Below are 27,127 nucleotides of genomic sequence, written 5' to 3'. Positions count from 1 at the left end.
AGGCACCTCACCTGACACGAATTCAGATGTTTATGGCACGCAATGCTTTCCCTCCCCAGCTAGCAAGATGGATTTCCAAGGTAAAAAGAATAGCTCAGTGGTATCTTCAACCCCCACCTCCCCCCCCCCAAATATTTTTGTTCTGTGTAACAAAGAACTGTGACATAAGTAAGAAAATAGCAGTGGAGCCTAAAGCATCTGTGACTGAGCAATCAGGGCAACGCAAAAAGGGGGAGAAAAGGTTAAGAAAAGGAAAGTACTTGTGCTGGCAAGACGGGGGTTAGGTGGGGACAGGACTGAAGAGGAGACAAAACAGATGAAGGATTACAGAGTGAAAACAATTTGGGAATAGGGTGTTGGGAGAGGTGAATAGGGTAGAACAATAAGGAAGAGCGTTTGCTGAATGTGAATAGAAATCATTATAAAGTTCCCACCATCTCCTAATAAAAATACAGTAGCCTTGAGTCCCTGTGCTTTATTAAAAACTCCAGCTGGAATATATAAAAGAAGGCAGGCAAATTATTCTCAAAACAGATAACTTTTAGATGAAGGAGAATGTGGAGATTTGATGAGATTTTTTGTGAAGGCAAAAGATATTTGATGAACAAGACTGAAGAAAAGATGCACCGGGGAGGGGAGGAAGGAAAAGAAAAAAATGGTAGAGGAAAAAAAGAAGGGAATATTTGAGCTATAATGAGGATTTGTCTGTTTGCAGGAAATAAATGATCTCTTACCCAAAGAATTTCTTTGGTACAGGAAAGTGGCAGCCCTAACTCTGTTTTTGTTAGATGTCAGGTATCACCCTCCCTTTTGTTCTGGAAAGTTGACAAGTATAGGATTGGGAAGTTAAACATTTCTGCAGTGTGCTCTGTGCACAATGGGCTTGGTGCTGTTTAATGGACAATGAGCTATACTGCAGCTGACAAAATACAGATTTCCTGAACCAAATATATTCAGTTCAATACATTTTCTTTGGTTATGATGGACAGTAATCTGGCGTGACATAAGTTTTGATTTTACACGGCAGGTTGCATTGGTTCTGTGGTAAATGGAAGCTGTCCATTATAAAAAATGCCATTATTCCTATAAAACAGTGAAGTGCTTTGAAAAACGGAGAATTGGTTTGAGTCTCCAGCTTACCTGCGCGTGGAACTTTCTGCCCCGCTCTCGGTACTGTACTTCTCCATTCGCTATGCATTTTCTCCCTATCTGGGTGAGACAGAATTTGAGAGCCGGAAATTCCCCCTCTGCTGGGAATCGTTACGCACGATCTCATGATTCCATATTTAGTGGACACTTGTAATTTTTCTTGTAATGTCACGGGGAAGCTTTACATGTTGATAACAAGGCACTAGAGGTCCTAGTAAGTGTTTTCATATGCTTTCCACTTCACTTCCCGATTGTGTTTAGGTGAGAAGGAGAAGAATAGCATTTTGGTATGGCCACAGATTACAGTTTCTCATAACCTGTGTTTTTGCTTCATTTATAAAATACTTTGGACTGAATACACTCTGAATTACTGTAGGGCTTACTGGGGCAGGCTAAAGCACAGATTGCTTTTCCCAGTCATGAATTTCAGTTGAAAACAAACAGCTGATGAACGTATTTCCTTAGAGACTGATTTAAATAGTAGTATTTCATCTGTATAATTCCTAAACAATATTTTCCTACATGTGTAGAGAAAAAAGAGAATTTTTCTTAAGATATCTTCTAAAACATGTTGGAGACTTTTTTCTAGACTTTGATTTTTCCTTTTTCAGGGGGACCAAGTTGGGTCAAGGCAGAACTTGTACAAAAAAATTAAAACAAAAAATCTAAATTTGAACAAAGCTGAATAAAAAGGCCATATTTTGAAATTTCATCAAAACCATAAAATTTGCAACAGTCGTAATGAAAACTTATTTTTACAAACACTTTTAAATGAAGTTTTGGGCTAAATTGCAGGGGTACTTCCCTCATTGTACTGCGTTTTGGAAGGGGGTCTATTAGGAGATGAAATGGAAATTATTAACAAAGGCTCCTTCAGGCCTTATTTACAGCCAGCATTAGATGAAGTGTTATTTAGTGGGAAAATAAGCCTGCCAGATATGAAAGAGTCAAGAAGAAATGTGCCTTGGCATGCTGAGGAGGGTAAGTATGGAGAAAGCAAAAAGTATTATATTTGATAGTGATGGAATGTAGCCTGAGATGACCCTCGATTCTTGCCTATTGTTAACTTTTTCCCATGCAAAAAAAAATGCCACAGCCTGCGAGTTCTCTAACAGCAGCTGTCTGGATGGTGGAAGAACAAGCTATTTACATATATTATTAGAGACTTCTGATGCTGTGTTGTTTTGGTGCCCTACCAAAATCGGGGTTCCCCTGTGGTAGGTAAAAACAAGGAGATTGTTCTTGCCACAAAGAGCTTCCAGTCAAAGCTCGGGAGACAGAGCCAGAAGGGAGGGAGAAGTGGTTTGTCCAAGGTCATGGTGTAGGTCAGGAGCAGCACCAGCAGGAAAACAGGACCCAGGACCCCTCTAGTCTTTCTGCATTTACGTAAATAGGGGCATTTGCCAGCGTAATCGCTCCCGGGTAAGAATGCCCACACGAGGCGTTACGCGGGTGTGACTCTCGCTGTCGAGGATGCTGGTGCAGTTACGTTAGTAAACTCTCCCAGGCAGATGAGCCCCTGCTCCTGGGCTTTAACTGCAATAGCCCCGCTGCAAGGAGACCTTCTGCCAAGGAGCGTTTTTGGAAATTCAGCAAGAGAAAGGAAAGAAAAAACAAAACAGCCCTCACTTCAATTAGAGGAAAAGATAATTCCTTTCAAGTTGAGAGGCTCGACTGCTGCTGGCCTTTGTTCTTAAGCTTACCCTTGCTGTAATTTCATAGAGCAACTTGAATAGTGCCAGTTTGTTCTGTGATTACCCTCAGCTGGAGCACAAAATTAATATCTCACTAAGTAATTCGGTACATGATGGGTGAACATTTAGTTAAACATGCCCTAAAAAGCTAGGATTTTCCACGTTTGCTGGAAGTCTCTCAGTGACAATTAATTGCCTGTGTTCTTCTTATGTGTTTATGAGCCTCAGTAAACAGGCAGCATATTTACGTCTCCCCATTACCTTCAGAAATAAACTTCCTTGAGAAAAAAATCTCATGTTCCCTGATTACGATCTGATTTTATGTAAACAGAGGGGTGGGGAAAGTGACTAGTAAGCAGGACTTTGGAGGGAGGAAGGTGGGAAGTGGAGAATTTTCTGCCTCTGAAATCGTACCACATCTAATGCTGGTAGTATGAAGTTAATATGCTGCGAGAGAGAAACTGCCTCGGTCAGTCCTCTTACTGTTTGGGGGTTTGTTTGCCCTTTTTATCCAAAGAGTTTAGAGTCAAGACCAGACGCAGTATTTACTAACTTGTGATGTGGAGGTGCTACAGAAAATATCGCCTTTGAAAGGCATGTCTTCTAACCTGTGCAAAATCCTGGTGTTTTCTGAAAGCCCTGAAAGCACATGATTGACGTGTGATCCTATTTGAGGGTACAGCAGTGATACACTACAACTAAAGTTCCTCACCCATTTCTTCACATTGCATTTCTCTGCCCAATTGCACCACTTTCTCTCCTCATGAATCTCCTCCAGAAGTGAAAGGAAGCACTGGTTCTCCTCCCCGTCAGTCGTGTTTGCCTCAGCCTTTACCATGCCATGAGGGTTCACAAGGAGAGAGGAACACACCGTCCTTTGCGACAACTGGGGCATCACTACTGACTGGTCGTGTTACTGAATTCTCTTCCGCATCACAGAATGAATTCACACTTGCAAAGCGTTCCGAGATGCGTAGGAACCAGACTGTAGACAAAAGAGTATCTGTTAACATCTGCAGAAAGAGGACTTTAACGCATAACTTTGGGCTGTCTGTGCAACTGGCTGCTAGTTTCATGTGCTTGTGCAAGTAAGAGATTCTATCAGATCGAAAACACAAGCTGGTATCAGTGAATGTTCACTGTTACTCACTTTTCCCCAGAATTTTTCACTCTGCTGCTGTCTGAAGATTGCCTTTAGGATTGGGCCTTCATAAGCAGACCAGTGGAAATACCTGAGCATTAAGCAAGAAGATGATAAAGTGAAAAACAATGAAATCTAATGATAGATAGATAGGTAGGTAGGTAGGTAGGTAGGTAGATAGATAGATGGATGGATGGATGGATGGATGGATGGATGGATGGATGGATGGATGGATGGCAAGCCTTTGCTGTTGTCCGACATGTCATATGTTAACTCTTCCAGATTTACTCTGGGCCATCTGTGGCTCTGTGTAATTCTAGGCTTCGTGGTGCTGCGATGGTTGGTGCTGAAGAGTGGAAGGCAAGCCTGGCCCATTTTTCATGCAGGCGGGAGGTGTGCGTGTGTGGGGAAAGCCATCTTCGATGGAGTTTGGTCTCTTGTGAGAGGAGGACATCTGAAAATGGCGGCGTCCCCCACCTCAGAGAGATTGTGTTGGTCCCGGACACTTAATACTGTCGTTGTTAAGCAAAGTGTTTTGTTCCTCTGTGTCTTTTTTCCCCCACCTCCTCCATGGTTATCACATGCTTTACTGATGGTTACACCAGGATATATCCCTTGTTAGAAACTCCGTTAGCTATCCTTAGGCAAATCAGCTTGATTAATGAACTATTAAATAGCAAGATTCTGTGTTTGTCAATATAGTTTTAAGGTACCTGGACTGAAGGAGGTGACAGATCCAGAAATCAAATCAGTATTCTTCTTGTAAGCCATTGTAAACAAGCTGTCAAGCATCACTATGGGCTCCTTTGAAACAGCTTTAATGAGTAAATAGAGAGAATAAAACCAGAAAGACAGTGTCAAAAATGTAAGCCCAAGATAATTGTTGTTCTTTTTCTTTCTTCAGCCTATTATATTGCTTGAGGTGGTGGTAGCTGTATTTCAACCGCCCAATAAGCAAATTTTCCCTAGTCTTGACTTAGACAATTTTGACATAATTTGGTCAAAATCTAACACTTCTAGTGTACATATTGCTGCTTTTCAAGAGCAAGGAGCTGGAAAATGTTTGAATTGCTCCCTGATTCCGATACCTGTGACTTTAGAAGGTCTGCACAGGATAGGTAAAAAGCTTATTTAAAATCAAAAATAGAAAAAAGTGTGCGTAGAATTGTATTTTAGCAAAGAAGAGCCTCTGAATTATGTTCTCCTACTAGGTGTCCGCTTTCTTCTTTTAAGTCACTTTTTGTGGATGAAGAAATCTGCATTTTATGGAAGGTAAAAAATACATCCAAACATATGTAATTTCTGTACTTCAGGCTGCCAGGAGAAGCATTCTTTTTTTTTTTCTCTTCCTGTCAGTTAACTCCAGGTTTCTTACCCACGGCTTTGGTTGTTGCCGAGTTAATATCCTTTGGTGCCTGCCTTCAAATGTATTTGGCTGCCTGGTTTACAGTTGATCTGTTCCCATTTATTTTATTTCATTTCTAATTTTCCCGTTAAAGAGCTCCTTACTGCTTGCCGGTGTTGTGCATTCCCCCCCCGCCCCGGTCGGCGGCACTGGTGGCGGCAGCGCCTTTGCAGGTGCGCTGGGACGCGGCTCGCTCGCCGGATTCCCGCGAGTGGGCCTGGCTGGGGTTGATAATGAGCCTCCGATAGGAGGGAAAAAAGTTGTCAAGTTTGGTCGCTGTTTCTCGCTGAGATCGAACAGCTTGTCTTTTCTTTTGAGGAACATTTAAACTTAACACTCGGTAGGCAAACTGCTATTTCAGTTTGCAAGTGGATTCGGTTATTCAAATGCACAGGCCAGAAAATGAAGGGGATTCTATTTAAACAGTGTGCTCCCGAGTCACAGATGATCTTTTTGATGTCTGTATTTTGCAAATGGAAATTTTCCATTTTCCAGCGCTAGCATTTGTTCAGAGGCTGTGTGCTATCTAAATCTGCTTTTGTGGCTGTTCATTTGCATTTTTGCTGTGCTATATTGCCTCCCATCTTCTCCCCTTGGCCCCCCAGTCTTTCATATCGAATTCCTATTTTTGCTGCCTCCACTCTATCTCGCATCTCCAAAGGCTCAATCACGCAAGGCACTGAGCGCTCGGAGCAAATAGCAGAGACTGCTCAGCACCTCGTCAGGATTACAGGTGGAAAGGGAAATCCAAGCCATCTGCGTATTTAAAGACTTTTGCTGGGAGAAAGCGCAGGAGGGTGGTGGAGCTGTCACCCGCTCAGGTAACAGTCCGGCTTCTCCTGCAGCTCCCGACCTTTTCCTAGCTGCCAGAACTGTGGGCGTTACTGGCCAGTGCATCTGCCGGGGGTGGGTGGGTGGGTATGGAAATCTTGTGCTGAAATTTTATAGCATGATGTGAAATACTCATGGTAGTCAGGTGGCATAGCCAAAATGGTCCTTCCTGGACTTAAAATAATGGCCACAGCAAACCCAGCATGATCTTGGTCAGACTATGTGGTTTTGTGCTTCTTTAGCATTTCTTTTTTATTTCGCCCTGTACACATGGCTTCTTTCTTCCCCCAAATCTGGCGACATTCGTTTCTACAAGCAAAGCGCTTAGCAAGAAAAACTGCGTTAATATCCTGAGGGGAAAGTGAGAAGGTGGGGAGAGAAGCACAACAACTTAATTCTGGCAGTTGAAAGAACAATCTGAAAGTTGTCAGGCTCAAAGTATCACCTACCGTCAAGTAATCACTGTTCACTTCTGCAGATCCCAACCCTCAAACAGTCTGTTTCACCCTCGGGGAAAGCGGGGAGGGGGGAGAAAAAAGGGCGTAAGCAAGAGTATCACTGGAGCATCGCGCACTACCCTGAGAGGCAGTGTATTTAAAGCTGAGCAGCAACAAAAACCCAGCATAGCGCTGGAAGCTGGGAGTTGCAGGCTTCCCCTCCCGTTCCCATCTTTCTTCTTCTTCGTTCACCTCCACTGTGAGCTTCCGAGGGACCACGCGGTCCTGGCCGGCTTGGACTTTGGTAGGAATTGAAAATACTCAACAGTTTACCCAACCTGGCCTTTCTTCTGAACCTGCTTTGACAGGTTTGGCAGCCGGGGCGGTGGCAGTGCTCCGCAGTGCTCCTCTGGATGGGCAAGAGTGCCCGGTTAATGCCCACATGGTGCACTGGGAACGGGGCACTCGGTTTGCAGAAGTATTTCTCCTGAAAGTGGAGGCAAATACCTGGGTAAGCATGGCACGTTGTTCCCGCTGTATGGCACAGCACTGGTGCCTAAATGCCAATAATTAATAACTGTTAATGCCCGGTGATGAAAGCACAGTGTATCTGTGTAGTATACACAGATTTATAGGTGGTATTTGGATCATGCATACGGCATCACAGCATCACAGAATCACAGAATGGTAGGGGTTGGAAGGGACCTCTGTGGGTCATCTAGTCCAACCCCCCTGCCGAAGCAGGGTCACCTACAGCAGGCTGCACAGGACTGCGTCCATGCGGGTCTTGAATATCTCCAGAGAAGGAGACTCCATAGCCTCCCTGGGCAGCCTGTTCCAGTCCCGCACAGCCCATTTTCTTCAGCTGCGTTCCTTTTCTCGTGCACTACCTGGCGCTGGGGCGGTTGCAGGAATCCCTAACAAACCCCTCCACTTATGAGAACAGCAAACTGCCCGAGCGAAGCGTGATGTTTCCATGTTCCTGTCATGTGCAAGCACGTGCCCGCAAACCGAAACACAGCTGGCAAGTCTAATTTTAGCTCTACCAGCCTTGAGAAGTGTCCCTTTAAAGAAATTCTTTTTATATTTCTTTTTTGTTGTTCTGGAGCAATTTGGTTGATAATACAGCAGCTGACAATCCCGCTGCAATACTACCGATCATTTGAATAAAAACAAAAAGAAACTGCTGCCCCACATTCCCGCCCCCCCTCGAATTTATAAATAGGCAAAGCCACTGTAGGAAGGCCCAGGAATTTGATGACGTGTTAAAGGAATAAGTGATTAACAAAAAAAAAAAAAAAAGGGGAAAGGCCGGGATTTGTGTACAGGAGGAAACGCGTTGTCGTTCTCGCCGTTTCTTGCCGGTGATTTACGGTCGCGTTGCGGGACGCGCCCTGCCCCGGCGTCCCTCGGAGGGCGGGCGCCGGGGACCGCCGCGCTGGCACCGGCCGGGCCCCGCCGCAGGTGTCGGGTTCACGGGGCTCCCGCGCCCGGCCCTCACCTGGGCCCGGAGGCCGCGGCGGCCGGGGGAGCCCGGCTGGGTTTTGGGGGGGGGGGGGGGGTGGGGGGAGGAACTGTAGGTAACTTTGGCGGCAGCGCGGTGTTGCCAGACGCCCGGCTGCAGGCACCCCTCAGTCAGGCTGGGCCGGGAGAGTTTCCCCTTTACCCTCCTTCCTCCATTTTGTTCCCAACTTTAAATAAACCAAGCCTTATATAAGCGGGCTAACGAAGTCTGCGTTTAATATGTCTGGCCCCGGGTCGCCCCCTCCGCCAAGTGCCGGTACCGGGTAGTTTTCGGAAGGGGCCTGGGGAAGAAGACGACGCCGTCCCCGCTGGGCGACCGGGCTCCGCAATCTTGCCCTGCCCGGTTCTTTAAAAAAAAAAAAAAAAAAAAGAATTAAAAAAGCAGCGTAGCGGGGCTTCTCCTCCCGCCCCCCGCAGCGTTCGGGTTTCCCGAGCCCGGCGGGGCGGGGCGGGGCGCGGGCGGCGCGGGCGGGGGCCGGGGGCGGTGGCGCGGCCGGCCCGGCCTCCCGGGGGAGCGGCGCGCCGAGGCCCCTCCCCCCGGCGGCGCGGCGCGGAGGGGGTTTGAATGAAAGACAGGGCGAGCCCGGATCACCATGTCACTCCGTCAGGGAGGCAGCGGCGACTAGGCTGGGGAAGGCGCTTCCCTCCCCCCTCCCCTTTTTTTTTCTTTTATTTTTTTTTTCTTTTTTTTTTCCCCTTTTTTTTTGTGTGTGTGTGCGCGTTGGAAGGGGGGCGGGTGGGGAGCGAGAGGGGAGGGCTCGGCAGCGGGGCGAGCCGAGGAGAGCGGGCGGCTCTGCGGCGGCTCGGAGTTGTGCTGCCCTCCCGGCTCCTCCGGCAGGACGTTCCCCTCCCGCGGCGGGCGGCGGGCACTGGGCATCGCTGGAGGGACGCTGCCGCCGGCCGGGGAAGCGGGCCGCTTCGCCGCGGGCAGCCGGGCAGGGGGCTTCCACCCGCACCCCCCCCACCCCCCCGCACCCCTCTTCGCACCTCCACCCCCAGGCTCTGTGCCCGCGGGAGCGTTTTTGGCCGCGCTGGGAGTAACGCGCCGTAGACGGCGAGGAAGTCTCGGCAGCCGCCTCCTTCTCCTCCTCCTCCTCCGTTGCCCGCGCTGTCAGGAATAGCGGCGTGAGAGGAAGAAAGGCCCCGGGGCACTACACCCTGCCAACGAGTTCCCTGCGCCAGCCAGAAGGACTCCAGCTACATGGGCAAACGCCTGGACCAGCAGCCAATGTACCCCCAGTACACCTACTACTACCCCCACTATCTCCAAACCAAGGTAGGGCACGGCGGGGCCGGGTGTGGGGGGCCCGGCGCCCCCGGTTCCGCGGGCTCTCGCCGCTTCACTTCGCTTCGGTGGGGTTTGTGGGGGTTTTTTTACCGTTCGGTGTCACGCAGAGCCGAGCTGGTAGGCAGAAAGCAGGCTCGAGAGAGGCAGGAAGGTTGCTGTCTGCGCTAGTTTCTTTATTTATTTGAATTATTTTTTTTTTTTTCCTCCCACCCCCAAGGGCTGCTGGCTTTGGCCAATTCCTTTTATTGTTCGGGGAGACCGGTGCGGTTAACGCTATCGTGACACCGGGCAGGTAGCGTGTTTGTCGCGGCACAGGATAAAGCTGGCTCTGGACAGCATCAGACACGCAGCCCTGTTTTAGCGGCCCTTCCAGGGATCTGTGCAGCGTGTGCGGAGCTCGGAAGCCTTGTGCTGCTGGCAGAGCTGTCTCTGGCAGCTCAAACTTTTCATCAGCTGAGGAGGAGATGCGGTGGAGCTCGGGGGAGAGCTCGGAGCTAACCCACTGCAAGCCTGGCAGAGTTTGTTTCAGTGCGTCGTGCTGCTTTTTGTGTTTTGTTGAACATTGAGGGTGGTACGGCTGTGCTCTGTTGCATTTAAAAGGTGTAGAAATAGAGGGTGGCTACTTTTGGAAAGCATGTCCAAGCGCGGACTCTTTCTTTCTTCTTAATATTTTTTGAAATGCCAGCAGACTGGGAAGCAGGCCTGCATTTCTTAAGGAGCCTGAGTGAAGTCGATGCTACCTGGCCGTGAGATAGTTAATTAAAGCTTGATTTTTATAATGCCATTGTATAATAGTCTGCTCTCTGAAAAGATTTCCTGTGTGACCGAGGGACAGTAACAAAAGAAATCCCTAAACTGAAAGTTTGCAAACCCAGTTACGACATTCTATTAAAAAAAAAAAAATACAGGAGAAAAAAAAAAAGAAGACGGGGGAAAACCCTTGTTCTTAAGTGTGACCTCACAGCTACAGATGAACGGTTTCAGTCAATAAGCTAACGTCCTTTAGGGGTAAAAAAAAAAAAAAAAAATAAATAGGCAGGGCGCACACACGTGCGTATGGCACTGCGTACGCGCACACACACACCGCGCTTCTGTGGCAAATTTAACACATGGGACATCCGAGGCGTGCGTCTGCGTGCGGTGAGGTGCCACAGGGGAGGCTGACTTCTCCAGACTTTGGGTTTGGAGCACATTGAGCTGGCTGCCGCTCTGAAAGGATGAGTTATTTTTCCTTGTTAATGAAATTACTTTCCCGTTAACGTTTATAGCCCGACTACTGCATTACATAAATTAACTAATTGTCAAAACTGTGATTCAGGCTGGTTGGAGTTGCGATGACACCAGAACCACTCAATGTGATTACAGCCGTGTAATTCATGGCAGGGTTACCTCTCGCCTCTTTGCTCGGCTGTCTTTCACTATATCATGCAGATTTTTTTTGTATAAAATGTAGCCTTTTTTGATTTTGCATTTTGGAGTGATTTTTATCGTAGCTTTTTTCCCCCCTTCCTTTCAAGGTCGATCCAAATAGCGTTTTACCTTTGTGACCGTTTAGCGTGTATTGTTGCTGTTGCAGCAGCAGCCTGTCGCTAGCTCGACTGCAATATTGCCTATAGCTTTAACTGTTTGGGGGATTGGGGGATGCAGACTGATGCTATTCCTCAAAACCTGGCAAGCCAAGGACGTGAAACAATTGATGGTGTTTTTTTGAAAGAACAATAGCCTCGAGTGTTGAAGGAGAAATATTGGACATTCCATGCCTTTTACTCACGTAGTTTACGTTTTGCCAGTCTTATTTTTTTTTCTTTTTTACTCATTTTTTTATAACTTTGTGAAATAAGGTTTTTGAGGAAATTAACCTTGTATTAGAGCTTAAAATAGTAACAATAGGTTTTCTGTACCGTGGCTTTTTTTTAACCCTGTGCTTTAAAAAATAAATTAAACACACTTTTATAGCTGGTATATAAAATTATCAACACTGTGGAAAGTCATGTGCATCTGTCTTTGCCCACATGCGCTCTTGCTGTAAGGATGGGTAAAATTTCAAATCGGTGATATGTTTTATGTGGCATTAATTTTTCTTTTTTTCCTTGCTCCACAGTGAAGTGCATATATAAAACCTTAATATTAAACACATATACACAAGCATATATATACAGACGCATACAAGTATTTCTCTTCTATAGACTTTCAGAGTACAGAGCAGTGCAGACAAGCAGCATCTGGATTTTGTTACCTTAAAGCTAGCCATCAGCTTCTGGGACATTTTAAAGCAGTTAGATCCATTGTATGTCTAAAGCTAATAGTCGGGTAATCAAATAATGTTGCGGTGGAGAGCTGTATCTTTTATCATGCCTGTTGGAGCAACACATATTAATAAAGCCCTGTATGATTCCAGCCGTCCTGTGAACTCCAGCTTTTTATTTCCCCAAAACTTCCCTTTGTACTGAGCAGGGTAGGATTCGGCTCTGCAGAAAGAATGTGTTTTTATGCTCATAGTCATGCACGCTGCTGGGGGGGGTGGTGCATTCATTTATAATTAAGAAAGAAATCCTAGGCTCTCTTATGGCATTTGCGTACAGCTTGTGAAACGTGGAGTGGCAGCGCGTTCAGCGGGCAAAGTTTGGAAACCCGTGTTCCCCAGTGCGTGCAGCGCTGCTTTTGCTTCGCTTGTTTGGTGAAGTTGTCTCAGTTCGCCTTCGAGAAGCGCCGCGTTACTGTACAGCGCGTCCTGCTCGCGGGGAACACGGGGCTGCGCAGGATCTCCGGCCGCGCGCTGCGTTTGTGTCTTCTAATGTAGCTGGCACGTTGTAGTGCAGAAATGGTGTGAATGAATAGCTATAGGGGTAATGGGATTATAAATAGAAGAAATGGGTTCCGTATGTTTGATTGCTTGAAGTCTGTAGTGTTTTCTGGCCTTTTGTGGAACATGAAGCACGCGCTATTATTGTTCCATTTACTTGTGCTCCGTCATTATCAGATGCCACCACTGAAGCTAAAACTTTAATTGCAGGTTTAGACAAACCCGTTGTCATCCAAAAATGAAGAGTGGGGCGAAGGTCAATTTTTAAGAGACAATTGCAAGGAATTTAATATGTCTCTTAAGGGCGAGCACAGAGTTTGAGGACAGACATAACCGTATTTTTCTCGTTTTGGCATGAGGCTGTCTGACAACTGCAGTTTGAAAGCGCAGTGTTGGAACTTCTTTAGGCAGATCCTGAGGGCAGGGGCCAGTTGCCCTAGGAGTTTATTTCAGAATAAACATTTCTGGTTACTGTTCTAAGTGAATGAGAGTCTTGTGTTCTTGTCGCAGAGAACGTTGCAGGGATGTAGTTCAGCTCATGTATATCTGATGAGAATCTATAGTAGTTTTTTATTTTATTTTGAGGTGTTAAGTGAAGTTCCTGAGTCGCATCCTTGCTGATGACGTAACTGCTCAAACAACTGGTTTGCAGGAGTTTGTAAACTGTCACATACAAAATGATAATGATGCCAAATCTTGCGTTGTGCTCTGAATTTATTTCTTCTGTTTCTTGCTTGCCAAAGCAAATTCTTTTCTCTCTGACATTTTGCACAGTGGAAAACAAAACTAAGCACCATGAAATATCGTGTGATGATATGAAAAAGGGGGAAAAATTAACCAAAATATTTGAAAGAGTCTCTTTAATGTAGTAAACACTGCATTTTATCTTTGTCCTCTGCAGCTTATGGTTAGACCTAACGCTGGGGTGAGCTCTCTCTGCAAAGCCTACTGAAAAAACCTGAATCACTTGGGGAGAAAGGAGGAGGTTCCACAGTTACCTGCCGATGGGAATTGTTTCGGTTACAATCGCTGTACCTGCGTCTGGGGTAGAAATATGCTAGTTCAGCAGCTATTCCACACAGTTTGCTTTCCTGTGTTCTCAAGGTATTCCCTACCCATTAGTTGTGGTTTGGGTTTGGTAGTTCAACTCTTCTGGTGTTGACTCCGCTACCCAATCAGTTGGCTGAAGTACCCCAAAAGGTGAGGTGACATTTACTGTACCCACAATACCTCTGCATCTCTGCATGCCTGATGTGCATGGGAATGCATGCAAAAGGAAGAAGGGTGATTTCCCAATGCCTATGTGAATAAAATCCTGTCTCTGCAAGAGGTGAAAAGTGTGCAGACAGGCCCACAGGCAAGAGTGGCTTAACGAGTGTGTTGGTGAAGTGACAGATATGTGCCCCAGCTGAGGGAAAAACAATTGGGAAATTCAAGCAGGTGTACTTGGACAAGTTTAAACTTGAAATCAAGTCGTTTTATGGGTATATGGTTGGGGGCGTGTATGCGTTTTGTTTCCTTTTTGCCATTTTTAGGGCATCCTTTGGCACGACGGGCTCGGGGACCTCTTTCAGGTGCGTGCCACGAGCATTCCTCACTCCTCGCTCCATCAGCCTCTTTTAGAAAGTGTATTTTTGGAACTGGCGCAAAACTCTTGCCTCTCTTCACCTTGTACCTACCAATCCCGTGCTCTTTTGTCACTCACGTTTCTGTTTAGCGACTTTACTGCATTCCCCGCTTTTGGCCATCTGGCCGTACAGAAGGCCTTGAAGAAAGTGTTCCAGATACGGAGATGCCTGACAGGGCTTCTCTGGCTGGTGGTGTTCAGCTTGTGTTCGGTGCCTGGTGTGAAGCAGGGGTCAGGTGTAAGGAGTAATTCATCAACCACACACTGATTTCAGGCTGCATTTCCAACCATCTGCAGCTTGGACTGCTGCCAGAGCTCAAAAGTCTAGCTGGAGCCCATGTGATCGTGCCAAAGTAAAGGCAAACGCTTGCAAATAGAGAAATGCATTTCTAGGAATGAAGTTCGTTCGCACTTAGCCCCTGTTTGATTCAGTGCGCCGCAGTGCATTTTAAGTGCCTCCGAGAGCTGCCCGAAAGAAACATGAATTCGTTTAAATGCCGTTTAAAAATATTTAAGCCTGGCTGTAATTTTGACAGTAATACTAATAGATAACGCTAGTATTTTTCCAGTTGCTTTAAACAATAAAGAAGATAAAAGTTATGTTCCTCTGAAAAATGCAGAAATATATGAACTCGTTTGTTTTCCATTTCTGTTTGCTGTTTATCCTTTCATGCCTGGATAAAAATACTTTTGCTGCTGTAAGGGACACCATGATTTATATTAAAATAATGTTGAATCTCTTAGTTGATCTTCCTTTCATGTGTTGTCCTAATGCAAGTCTGTTTAAATTAAAAACAAAACCCAAAAAACCCAAACCCAAAAACCAACTGTGGGAAAGGAAAGTTCAGATTTTTACTCTTTTGAACATTTGCGTATTACTGTATGCTACGGAGATTTATTTTCCAAGCGTATATTTTACTTCCATAACAAAAGATCTAAGTTACAAGCATTTGCCAGATTAGGCTACATAGATCTTGCTGTGGCAAATGCTGTACAGTAATAGTTACAATTTAGAATGCCTTATACAAGGTGCCGCTTCAAAAGTAAAGTACAGTGCCTCAGATCTGGACTGGTTTGGTTTTTAATTCATGGTGGCCTTGCAGACTAAACCTGATGGTATATGCGCACTTTAATTCAAGTATCTTGGTAAAAATCATCAGACTGTCAGTTCTTAAATTTCCACGAATTAAAAACCAGGTAAGAAAAGATGTGTTGCTAGTAGGATGCCTGAGTTCATTTCAGGTCTTGCTGTAAGTAGCCTGGATAGTGTTCCCTTCGCATATAATTGCAAGCAGGGTTTGTTAATTTTTTTTTTTTTTTTTTTTTTTCTCCTGTGGGGGAAGTGGGTTTGTCACTATCTGTAATCCAGGCAGGGACTTTGAGTTCACTTGCAAACAAGCCCATTTCGGAGTGTCCAGGAAGAGAAGCAGATTTTTAAAAAATGTGTGGGCTGTTTTTATTTTCTTTTTCTTCTGTTTTGTTTTTCTACAAGGAAAGTCTTTTAATGTTAGAAATTTTATGTAGAGGAAAATGGTTGATCTGTCTCCAGCACTTGCTTCCAGTGCTGCATTAAAATTGTGTTTTGTAACAGTTTCATCAGCTACAGCTGTATGTGATTAAATAGTGTAATATCAAAAGCATGTGTGAATAAGAGCTTTTATGATATAGTTGTTCCATACCGGAGACTGCAGATGGGCAGAGAAGGGTGACGAAGAACAGTGATTTACTTGCATATTGTCACAGCCTATGTTGTGAGTGTTTGTGTAGTGATGTTTTGCAATTGTTTTCCCACTCCTAGGCAAGATTGAGGGATGGAGGGAAGTTTAGGAGGAAACACTTTTACGCTGAGAGCTACTCTAAAAGTGCAGGGTATCAGCCTTAGAATGGTGTCTACTGACACAGAATGACATACCAATATTTTAAGTTGCTGATTTATAATAATATTATTGAATAAAGTTATAGCGCGAGGGATCTGTTCTGCTTCCCATGAGAAATCGATGAAAGAATTTCAGTTGTCTTGAGTGAGGCAGAATCAGGACCACAAAGCTCATACTGTGCTCCATGGCAAAACCAGGACAGCTGAACAATATGCAGGTTTAAAAAAACAAAAAAACAGATACAGATTACAAAAGAAACAAGAACTGCCTGTCAAAATGATTCTACATTGTGCAAGTGGGTGAGGACATACCTCATCTGATATTTAGCAGCATTTGGGGTTTTCGATGGCTATAATTTCTGTTTGACATCGCTTATTCTGATTTATAATTTTGGAGAATGAGCAGCAAAAAACAGATGCTCTGTCTTTCTGTCTGTTTCTTTCTCTGCCACAGTTGATGTATAATTTATACGTAGTGGAAGTCTAATTGCCATAGGAGATGTCTTGCGTGGAGCCCGGTGCCTATAATGAAGATTAGCAATTTCTGCGAGAGAGTAAGCGTGTTTAAGCCACACAAAGTAAAGGATGGAGTGGAAAGCTGGTTTTGCTTTTATGTATGTAATTCTTAAGATAAAAATACTATGTATCCTCTTTGAAGTTTGAAACAAGTCAGTTTTCTGTGTAGGTCTTTTCTCAGGAGAAAGTGTTTCTAAATGGAGAAGTGAAGCCAAGGCTGCTTGCCCTATCTGCAGCTGCGGATAGGAGGCTCCTGTTGAATTCCTCAGCCGTACTACTGTCTTGATTCTGTTGGTTTACAGCAATTCTAATTTATTCTGCTAGAAGTTTTTATTAGCTGCAAGACTTGTCAGGGCCGACGCTGTCAAATAAGAGAAAAAGATTATTCTTCCTACTTCTGGATGCAAAGACATCTTTTTTCTTTCTTTCTTCTTGTCTTCCTGGTTTGTTTCTGTGCTTGCTTGCTTGCAGCTGTGGCAGGAATAAATTCCCTCTCTGCTTATTTGTTGTAAAGTCAACTTTATTAAAAAAGTAAATATTTACATTTTAAGTGTTTCAGTTGTGGTAAATCTATGCAGATGAAATTGTTTGGACAGATTTTCTGTAGGGGTTACGCTGTTAATTGTATTGACTTCATCCAGATGCAAATGAATGAAATAAACTACCTGACTTATATAGATTGTAGCAGAAGCCTGAAGATGCATAAGACTGCATGTTTACAATGTAAAGCTCTCTGTTACTTTGTTCTACCTTGGTGTCACCATGACACATGTTTTATGGATGGTACCTTGTGGCTGATGATGATTTATGGGCTGTCATGTAGTGGAAGTGATGTCACTCCTGTGTGATTCAGATTTAGTCAAGAAGAAAAGTTGTTGAACAGATTTGTATCCTCCCCTCGAAGTATAAATCAAGCAGCAGTTTGTTCTTATTCTGTGAGTTTGCATTAATAGACTAAATACTGAAGCTGTGCTTAAATACTCCGCTGCAGAGAAAAGCAGGAGACACTTTCTGGTGGGCCAGCGTGATGTTCTTTTATTTAACTGATTGCTCATCTGGCTCCTGTCCTGCTCCCTTCCCCACCCCCTCTCACAGCGCTTCCTCTGCCCGACGCTATTTAGAGACCAGCCAGGCTGAGCTGTGCAAAACTCTGCTCTGACGCCCTGTCGGAGCCCGGCCGAGTCCCATTTGACTTGCTCGTGAGAAACTCCCTCTGGTTGCTCGAAACAACATGCGGTGCGGTCGGGTTGCACTCCTGGGTGAGAAGCGGGCAGCCTTCGCCCCAAGGTTGCCGGAGGGGGACAGGCAGGCTGAGGATGCAGTGGGGACAGGGCAGAGGCTGGGTTTGGATGCGCGGTGCCGGGGCTGGCAAAACCTGGAGGTGGTGTGTGGGTGACCTGCGAGGTGAAGGGAGATGAGGGGACTTCACATGGAGGCATTTCTCCAGAAGAGGAGGTAAGGGAGCCTCATGTACCGCTACATCACAAAAGGTTTTTCAAGCTAGGTATCCATAGTTACAGCAGGAGGGTTAAAAATCTAGATTTCAGGGACTCACCTGGTGTAATGTCCTCCTTCCCTTTAAAGAAGAAAGTATTCGGCAGTTCTTAAAGCTGGAATGATGTGCCTGTGTGAACTCCCTGGTGCTCAGAGAACTGCGTGTTTAAAGTTTGCTCTATTTTCCCCTCTTGTTCTAATTTTTCCGGCTGCGGAAAAAAAATGGCATTGCAATTCTTGGCCATATAAGGGACTTGTTAGTTGCTTTATGTGGTTGAGAATTGTTTCTCCTTTTGGTCTTCAAAGGCTGTTGCTGCTGAGTTTGCTTTAAAGTGAAGGAACTGCTTCTTGCTTAGACAAAAGCTGCAATCCTTATTTCTTCTCTTTGTCGTATCTCTGACCTTTTATTGGGGAACAAGCGTATAAATAAATTCAGCTTGTTGGTATCGTGCGAGTTGATGGATGCTCTTATGAAGGGAGAAGCATAATGGGAAATGCAGTCTTCATTTCTGTTCCCTCATTTTATAGTGATGAATTTGGTTTGGTGCCACTTAGTAAGTACATGACCTTTTCCCTACGTCCTTTGATTCATGACAGGGGATGTCAGAGCTGTGTTAGTGATCTCTTGTTTCGGCTTTTAACAAACTATGAAATATTAAAAATGAATTAGGTCATTTGGAGCTTGGCTAATGTGTATGTGATGCAGGATGGTGATTTCATATTAATGAAGCGTAACACAGAGCTTAAAATACAAAATTCAGATTTTCATGAGCACATAAACAGCAGGGACATATCACTCGTAAATCAGAATATTTTGTCCTGAAAATGTTATCTTTTTAAGACAAACTAAACAAGATATTTTGTGAAGATGGCATTATTGGCAGCGTTCGTTTAGAGTTCATTCCAGAAAATCATAACTGCCTTTCAGCCTAATTAGAGCTAAGTTTTTCAGTGTATTTACTTTAAGATCAAAACTGCTGACAAGACTTCTTTTAGCATCAGCTGAGATGTGTCTACACAGCTGTTGATGTTCTGCTTAGCTGATACACACAAACTGATAATCTACCATATGTAACTGAACAGTCTAAGATATACTCGTTCCGTGTGCAAGTGACACTTCTGAAATTGTTTAGCAGAAGGGAGACTGGTGATGAAAAGAACTGTGAACGGTACAATGAATAAGGTAAAGAATAGGACCGATAGCTCTTATGCAAGTCCCTGGTTTTGCATTCGTGAAAACTGCCTCTAATAGCGCTCTGTACCTGAAAGACGTCAGGAAAAAAGTCAGAGGCACTGCAGTCCTTCAGATTTTTGACAAAGTGTGCAGTAGGACTTGGTAAGCTGAATGCGTTACCTAGGCTGTATTAAGACGGCGTTTACTGTGTCAAGGTAGAGGTGCACCAAGTACTGTTAAACAGTCCTTCGTGAAAATAGGCATAAAGCAGACATATTGCTGTGGCCTTTAGCAATGCAGCTGGGAGCTTTCTGCCTGGGAGAGCATCGCACTCGCTGGATTTCATGTTTGTGCGCTTTGTATCTATCTGTTTGGAGCTTTTGCATCCTGAGGGAACACAGGGGGGGATCCAAATATTTCCAGTAAAAGCATCATTTTCGGTGGCGCCTCTACTTTGGGTGCCGGCTGGTGGTGCAAGATGGGATAGTAATAAGCCTGGCTGATGTATGGTGGTGGCTCCAGGATGGTTGTAGTGGTACACGCTGGTCCCACCTGCCTGCTGTCACCTCGCAGATACAGGTGGGCAATGCACCGAGTCATCTTGGATTTTGAGATTACAGCTATAATTCCCGGCTCCAGAAACAGCCATGAGAAAGCTGTAGACTGCTGGCCTGCCAGGACATACTTGTTATCTTTGTGATTTAGAAGCCTTGCCGGCCCCTTGGTTTCTGCTTTATATCTCTGCCATTTTACAAAATCACTGTAATTGTACACACTTGTCCCTGTGCAACGTGCAATTTCCTGTAGTTTGAAAAGCTTTCAGCATAAGATTGTCTAAACTTAATAGCATAAACATTAATTTACTGTGTTAGATGGGTTATTGGGTGTTTTTAGCATGCATAAATCTGGCAATAATTGTGCTGGACAGAAGAAATAAGTTTTGTTTCCTTCACTTTCTGCCCTGCTTTTACTTAAATGGATCCCTGGTGATGGTAATATTTAGCATGTAGCAGTCGCTTCAGTTTTCAGTGGGATGTATAAACATTAACTAATCTTCAGAGCCCGTTCTGAGAGGTGCCTTAAACACCTTATTTGCTCATGTAATGGCTGCATGTAAATAATGGTCTTGGCCTCCAGAAGCCTGTACTGGATTATCAAGAGTTTGGGAATAGACTTGTGTAGCATCCACACCTTCTCTTTTCAGGCAGAACCTGGAGGCGGGGAACGTTGTTGCTGCTTTATGGGCAAATGCAGTGCATGAGTGGTATGAGAATTGGAGGCAAAGCTGGAAGAGAAAAAAAAGGGGGGGGGGGGGGAACATTTGCTGAGTACCCACAGCTCCAACAGACAGAGGTCTCAAAAATATGTGAAGCCAGACCCGATATGACTCCCAGAGGGGGCATCCGGAATCACAGAGCACTTTGAAAAATCACTTAACCTGAAGTGAGCGCCTGAACCAGCCTAGCTGGTTCAACGTTACACCTTCCAGCCCTTGAGCCTTTCTGTTGAGGAGGAGGAGAAATGGAGCCGGGGTAAAAGGACACGCCTTCTGGAGGAGAGGAATCCCCTGTTGCCTCAGTATTGGGGAACGTGGTTGTCTACAGTCCTGCTAAGGCAACCGGATGAAAAGGACATTCGTGATGTGTGACTGGTGGTACGAGGGGCAGATCAGGGCCCAGCTTGGACCATTGCAGAGATTCAAATAGTGCTTGGCGCAAATTTTCCCAGAAGATGTAAAAAACTTAGTGGACACATGGATACAGATGCAAAGGACTACTTCATCCTTCCGAGTAACAGAGGGGAAAAACTCTTTCCAACAGCCTCGCTGGCCCTTGCACAGCCTCCTGTCAGGCACTGATGGGTAGGGTGCGCAAAACCATTGTCACGATTTGATCAACGTCGCGTAAGGACTGGTCTGTGTTCGGGTCCTTCAGGATGTTTTTTCCAATCTACAGCACCCTGTTAATCAGCGAGGGAATGGCAAAGAAGTTATTTATGGGTAGGTGTTAGCTACATAGTAGTTGATAGATACAGATTCATCAGAGCCAACTGGCTTTGGTTTTCTCATGCCTGATGTTGTGTGTCTTGCCAGGACTTATTTTAGATATTTTTGTAGTCATTACTTTTTTTATACCTCTCATCTTGGCTTGTAATATCATCATATGTGCTTCCCTTACTGTTATGTTGGAAGTAGTTGCATTTTTATAAATTACGGCTTGTTTGACTCAAAGGTACATTGTGGATGGGAGAGAAATGGATGATATTCCTGATGCTGATAACTACTTGTGTCTCAGGGGTTTTGCTTTGAATATGTAAAACACTATAAACAAGGGTGGATTATTGGTGTTTTTAAAGCGGAACAAGGAACTGTGCCAGTGGCCACAAAGATGTAGATTGTGATTTTACAATGTGTGTTGAGGAATGAAGTATGACTGCCATGCCTCCAACAACAGCCGATGAAGTAAACCGCGTTTATGCTTCATCTCTCCTGGTCTTTTAGCAAGGGAGTAAATTATTAGTTGTTTATTATTTCTTAACCTTCAATGGGTGACTTCCTCTCTGTGCTAGTCAGCTATTCTGGGGTAGAGATATGTGAATTGTATTTCCTTCCTCCTCTTTCCCACATTCTCATTTGCTCTCAGGAGAGATTGTCAGGTAAGTTCGTGTTGCCTTTGTAACCAGCCCGAGTGGCAAAGAGACGATCCGACGCTTAGGTGACAAGGACAGACCTTGAAAAGTCTGAGGCATGAGGTGTGGGCACCATTAGCGCAAAATGAATGGAAGCAAAGCCAGAAGCCTTACTTTTATTCTGTGATTTGTCCATCTTCTGCCATTTAGCAGATCTACCTCTTTACTATTTTCTCTGTTTTGGATTCCCCCCCCCCCCCCTTGTTTTGTTTTTTTCGCATCCTTTTAAGAGCTCTTCTGGTTCTCATTTTTTACTTCCACCTAATGCCTACGTGTATGTCATGGTGCTTGTTCTGCCATTTGACTGTCGCTTTTTTTTATATAGATGTTGCAATTGTATTTCCTAAGCCAGTCATACTCTTTGCCTCTTTTTTTTTTTTCTTTATGGTATTTTACTGTTTGCAGACCGTCTCTGACTGTGCAGTTCTGTTGTGCTGAGCTGCATACAAAACCAGGGTAAGAGATAGTCCCTGCCTGCAAGAGTTTATGAGCAATGTAAATAAGGCAGGCTCACAAAGGTGGGGAGGAGCAGAAGCGGAGAGGAGTCAAGTGCCTGGTGGGAGGTTGTGTTGCAGAGCAGTGCCAGGACCTGGGTGGTAGATGGCAATGGTAACTAGTGTCTGTTGTTTACCCATATACTGTGTGCTACTCCATCACCTTGAGAATGAGTCGCTCTACCTTCCCAGTTCATACATTGCTAATTTTTTTTCATTTTCTTTCTTAACATTTAGGGTTGCACTTGCGTGCGTTCGGTTTACAACTGCCTTTGTACTTCCCTGGGCTTTGATTTCTCCATCTCTGCTGTTTGGTGGCCGTTGTCCCGTGCGTTTCTGGCTGCCAGATTCTGGGTGTTGGCAGCAAAGCGAAGGAGGCCGCGGTGTGGTTCTCTGGGGGTGCCTGTGTTGGTGTGCTGGCACTTCGAAAATAAAGCCTAAAGATGTTGCTGGCTGGCTTCAAGGGGAATGCAATGGAACTGGACGAAAGAGCAAAGCAGCCGAGGTCAGCGTGAGACAGCGAGTCTATTCCCAGCAGATGAGAGCTCTGGAAATACCACGGTGTGTGACGGCTGGGGGCTCGCGCCCAGTGAGGCTTAGGGCTGTTTTTTTTTCTTACTGGCTTCCCATTTCACTAGGACTGTACTGTTGCAGAAGAGCTGTGTTTCCTACAACCGTTCAGTGCTTTTAGAAAGTAAATACTGCAGGGGAAAGGGATGCATATGTCTTGTACTTCAGCAAGTTGGCTGCTGATAAATGTTCAGCTGAGATTTCAAAGGGACAGTGCTTTGTACAGTAGCTTGGGGCCTCGGAGTCAGAAGTGCTGGTCACCTGCAGCTCCTATTAACTTCAACTAGAACCGTGTGTACTTTGCACTTTTGAAGACCAGGAGCTCCTTAGGGCTTGAATGTTACCTTTTTTTTTTTTTCAAATAGCAGTTACAAGCTGACAGGGAAATCTTCTCTCACTTTCACTGTATTTTTCTTAGGGGAAAAAAGGGGGTTGGGAGACCAAGGGAAGAACTTTTCTTTTTTTACAGCAGTGATAGAATGTATTTCTGAAAGCAAATACTTCTGTGTCTCTTGCAGGTAACACTTCATATTGTTAGCAGCATAATGTTAATGATTTAAGTAATTTTGTTGTTCGTTTGCCTTTGGCGACTTAGATTGGATAATGAGGATGGGCATCATTTGTTCCCTTCGATCTTTTTAATTTTTAAAAATCTTGTAGTGTTTGGGATGCAAGGGCTGTCAGAAAATTATTATTTGTTTAGAGCAGGAGAAATGTGACAGAAGCTTCTCTAGGAGTTATGTGGAGTTTGAAAGATGCGTTTTGGAAAAATACTCGCTGCTTGGTCTGCTCCCAGCTCTCATAGTTATATTAAATGGCAGGAATTTGTTATTCCTAAAGGTAGGTTAGTTCAAAAGGATCTGAATTTTCAATATGTGTGTTTGTATATGTACCAGTTTTTATCTCCCTCTAGATTGCAGAGAAAAGCTTGAATGTCTAACCCATGTATAACTAAAGGCTCAAAAATCACACAAAAAGAGCAGAATGCAGTCTTCCATAAAGCTTGGGATGTATCAGCCAGCCTCACCAGAGTTCCTTAGGTTTAGGTGTAGGTTGCAGTCGTGAGTATTTCTTGAGTTTGTAGACTGAGCCTTTGTGGTTAACACTCAGCTGATGATCATTGACTTTTTTTAATCAGACATGTATTTTGAAATTCAGGGTTTGAGTTTCACATAGCTGCTGAGTGCTGCTTTATCTGTTGCTTGCTCAGCATTAACAGTGGCAATATCCAAACGAGACATCTGGAGGAAAAACCTGTGGCTGATTTGTTTAGTTGTATTAATTTTCTTCCCATTGTTGTTGGTTGAAGGGATTTGCTGACAAATGGGGTGCCCGTGTTGGGAGACAGATAACTTGCGAGGTGCTCTCCCTTTGGGCCCCATCCTGCCGTCTGGGGATGCTCGCAGCTGAAGGTCACCTGGTGAGCAACTCTGCTGAAACTGCAGACGCAACCAGGAATTATTCAGCGGGGAGAGGACTGGCAGAATTTGGCCTTTAGGAAAGAAATTTCATTTTGCGAGCATATTACAAACAATAGAGAGTTAAGAGATGAAAAACTGCCACTACATAGAAAAATAGTACTGTTTCAATTTAAGCCTTGGTTTAGTAAGTTTTCCTGGAAAGAAACTTGTTCCTGAGGGCATTTTATGTATTTCTCTCTCTCTCTCTCTCTCTCTGCAGTCTTTAGCACATCTCTCTTTAGGCGCTTGAGAAAATATGTTGGGTGGGATATTTCAAATAAAGTATTAGTCTTACTTTGTGATAGTGAAGTAGTTTTTAAAAAAATTATTATTTTGGGAGATGTTATTAAAGTTTTTAATTTTTCTGCCTTCTGCTTTTTATGATTTTACTGAGGTTCTGGGGTACAAGAAGCACCATTGTTAAAATCAGAATACATTGCTGTCTGTGTTTTCCTAAATGTCACATGAAGCAGATAAGGGTCAAGTTATCAAATATCTAATGTTACACAAGTTTTCATTTTTGTTCAGTGTTATCTAGATTGTTTGAAAAACATGCAGCTAATACATTTTTACAGGTGATACATACCAGTTCTGTATCAGCTCATGAGAACTGTTAGATACAGTCTTCTATCTTTTAAAATGATTCAAGTAAAAGGAAATGTTTAAATTAGTAGATAGGAATAATTTCTTAGAAGTCACGAAATTTCAGTGAGAGGATTTACTAACCGGTTTGGATATTCAGTTCTGAACCATTTCAGTATTAGTCTTGTGTGGCTAATCTATCTATCCAGCTATGTAATCTGTCTGTTTAAACAAGGTACTTAGTCTTCCCCAATAATTTCAAAGAGAAATAAAAGTAACATCATTGTTTTCTCTATCTTCCTCTGCAGTCTGTCAGAGAAATACCTTTACTAGTTTATACTTAGATTATATGCATGGATGGCTTCCTTGGATGCAAACAGTAAGAATTTTTTGAAGAAGTTCAAGTCACAACACAGAGTCCTGTGGTTAATTCAGAAGATTGCTGGTCCTGTCGTGATTTCTTTGTTGTTGTTTTTCTTTTTTAATCTCATGTGATTGTGAGCTCCAGATATTAGAGCAAGCTTGTAGACCTGTCCTGCTGCCAACATTTTTGAGTGCCTCCCAATTGCGTCCTGGTGAAGGTAAATGTCTGTGGTATCTTTTGACTGAGAAATGGTGGTGGTGGTAGCTAGAGAGAGTTGAAGGTAAACTGAATATTAAGGCAGGGATTTGAACTAGACTGCATTTAATGAGCGATTTGTGGAGAAGGAGGAATTCTGGTAGAGTCCAGGAGGAACGGGGAGAGCAAGGAGGACAGTCTTGCAGTGAGAAGTTTGTTTTATTTCCTTGGTGCACAGATAGTATTTTGCTAGAAGGGACCTCAGGAAGTCGTCCAGACCATCTTCCCTTCCTCAGAGGTGAAATGAAGTGCATTTACAGTGTCTCCACCAGACATTCTTTAATCAGTGGCTTGTATTATAATGAAACACGATGAATTCCTACCTCGTGGTGAGAGGCTTGGCTGAGGAGGCTGCTGAAACCCTCACCCTCTGGTGAAGGAGGTTCTGCTGCCTCCCCAGGTACCTCATCCAGTGTGCGAATAATTTTATAGTGAAGAGAAGGGGGGGAGGGGGGAAAGCAAATTTGTCTGGTTCTTTCCCTTTTGTCCTTTAAGGGGGGGCCTGTTGTCCCTCCTCTGTAAAGACACTTCATTCTAAATAGAATGTGTGGAGGTGAAGGAGCATGGTCAACTCGGGAGTGACAGCTCCGTCTGAAATGTCTTTAACTATTGTTTTTCATGATACACTTTTTTTTTCCCTGCAGCTGTTGTTTCAACTTCACATACTCTTCAAAGGTGTTAAACATGTATTATCACGTGCTGAAGTCACAGTTTTTATCACAGTCTTCACTGTTCAAGAAGTCAGACTGTATATTCTCGTTTCAAAAGCTAGCTGTGTAGCCTTAGCTTATCTTAGACTAGTGAGTGCCCATTAGGTTTGGTGGGAGCTACTGGGTGCATAATATTTTTGGAAATCAGGCCATCGAAGTATACTTTGGTTATAAATAACTGTGAGCTAATTAGGTTTTAAAACGACAACGATTCATAAACGAAGTGCATCTTTCTTGCGTTTGACTAGCAAAGAGACCGGGTCAGCTTGGATGAATTGTTCGCTGGCGTGGATGGCGTACCCGTGCCTCGGTATGTTCTTTGAGCAAGTTTCCTTTCTGAGGACTGTGAGTCAGCAGGGTTTTGAAGTGGATGAGTCACAGCCAAACTAGCTGAATGATGGTTACCAAGTGGGTGGGGGAAGCGAGGATTTTATTCTGGGAAGGTGTAAATGCAGACCGAGGCCAAGTCTGGAGGTGAAGGAGGCCACGGGATGAGAGGCATTAACTGATGGGAAGCACTGAACCGTTGTTTGACGCTGGCTGCTCTTTGTGGCTCCCTGCGGTGGTGCGGTTCCTCACGGCTTCGTCTGATGCTCCTGTGAGAAGGCTGTGCCTCTCTTGGGGAGCGGGTGTCCCAAATAAACAGCAGCTAATCCAGATAGATAATAGAGAAATGTTAGCTTTGAGAGCCAGCTAGTGTCTATCCAGGAGTTAGGTTTCTGGCCAAAAGAGAAACAGGACTAGTCTGTGCTTCAGCCCTTTCAATCATACAGAGTGTAAACCTTTAACATCTCTCTGGCTGGGACAGGCAGCATCAGGCGCTCCTGCGCAGAACGGATTAGCGTGCTGACCTCTGAAATCAGAAACAACAGTGGCATGTTGTGTTGCCTGATGAATCTTTTTGCAGGGCTTAGACACAAGAACGCAAACCACATGAAAACATCCCGTTCCGGGTAATCCCATTTACTGGATGGTAGAAGACCAGAACGCTGCTCCGGAGCATCGCTTTGTGTGTTTTTCATGCGTTCCTGCAACTCCTCCAGTT

At 44.5% G+C, this 27,127-nt stretch overlaps 1 protein-coding gene across 7 annotated transcripts in view; it reads left to right on the top strand.

Annotated features, from left to right (window-relative positions):
* RBMS3 (RNA binding motif single stranded interacting protein 3) overlaps positions 1-27,127 on the top strand; it is a 722,203-nt gene that overhangs the window by 261,005 nt on the left and 434,071 nt on the right. For 2 of the 7 annotated variants that reach the window (XM_075418975.1, XM_009938046.2), the window contains exon 1: positions 8,971-9,457. The exons of the other annotated variants lie outside the window; for them this stretch is intronic. In XM_075418975.1, coding sequence (XP_075275090.1) covers positions 9,383-9,457 — 75 coding nt within the window. In that variant the 5' untranslated portion in view covers positions 8,971-9,382. Of the gene's footprint in view, positions 1-8,970; positions 9,458-27,127 lie in introns of those variants that run through there. 7 annotated transcript variants of the gene reach the window in all.

The sequence above is a fragment of the Opisthocomus hoazin genome, chromosome 4, assembly GCF_030867145.1.
Source record: "Opisthocomus hoazin isolate bOpiHoa1 chromosome 4, bOpiHoa1.hap1, whole genome shotgun sequence".
NCBI lineage: Eukaryota > Metazoa > Chordata > Aves > Opisthocomiformes > Opisthocomidae > Opisthocomus > Opisthocomus hoazin.
This window is presented reverse-complemented; position numbering and strand designations above follow the sequence as displayed.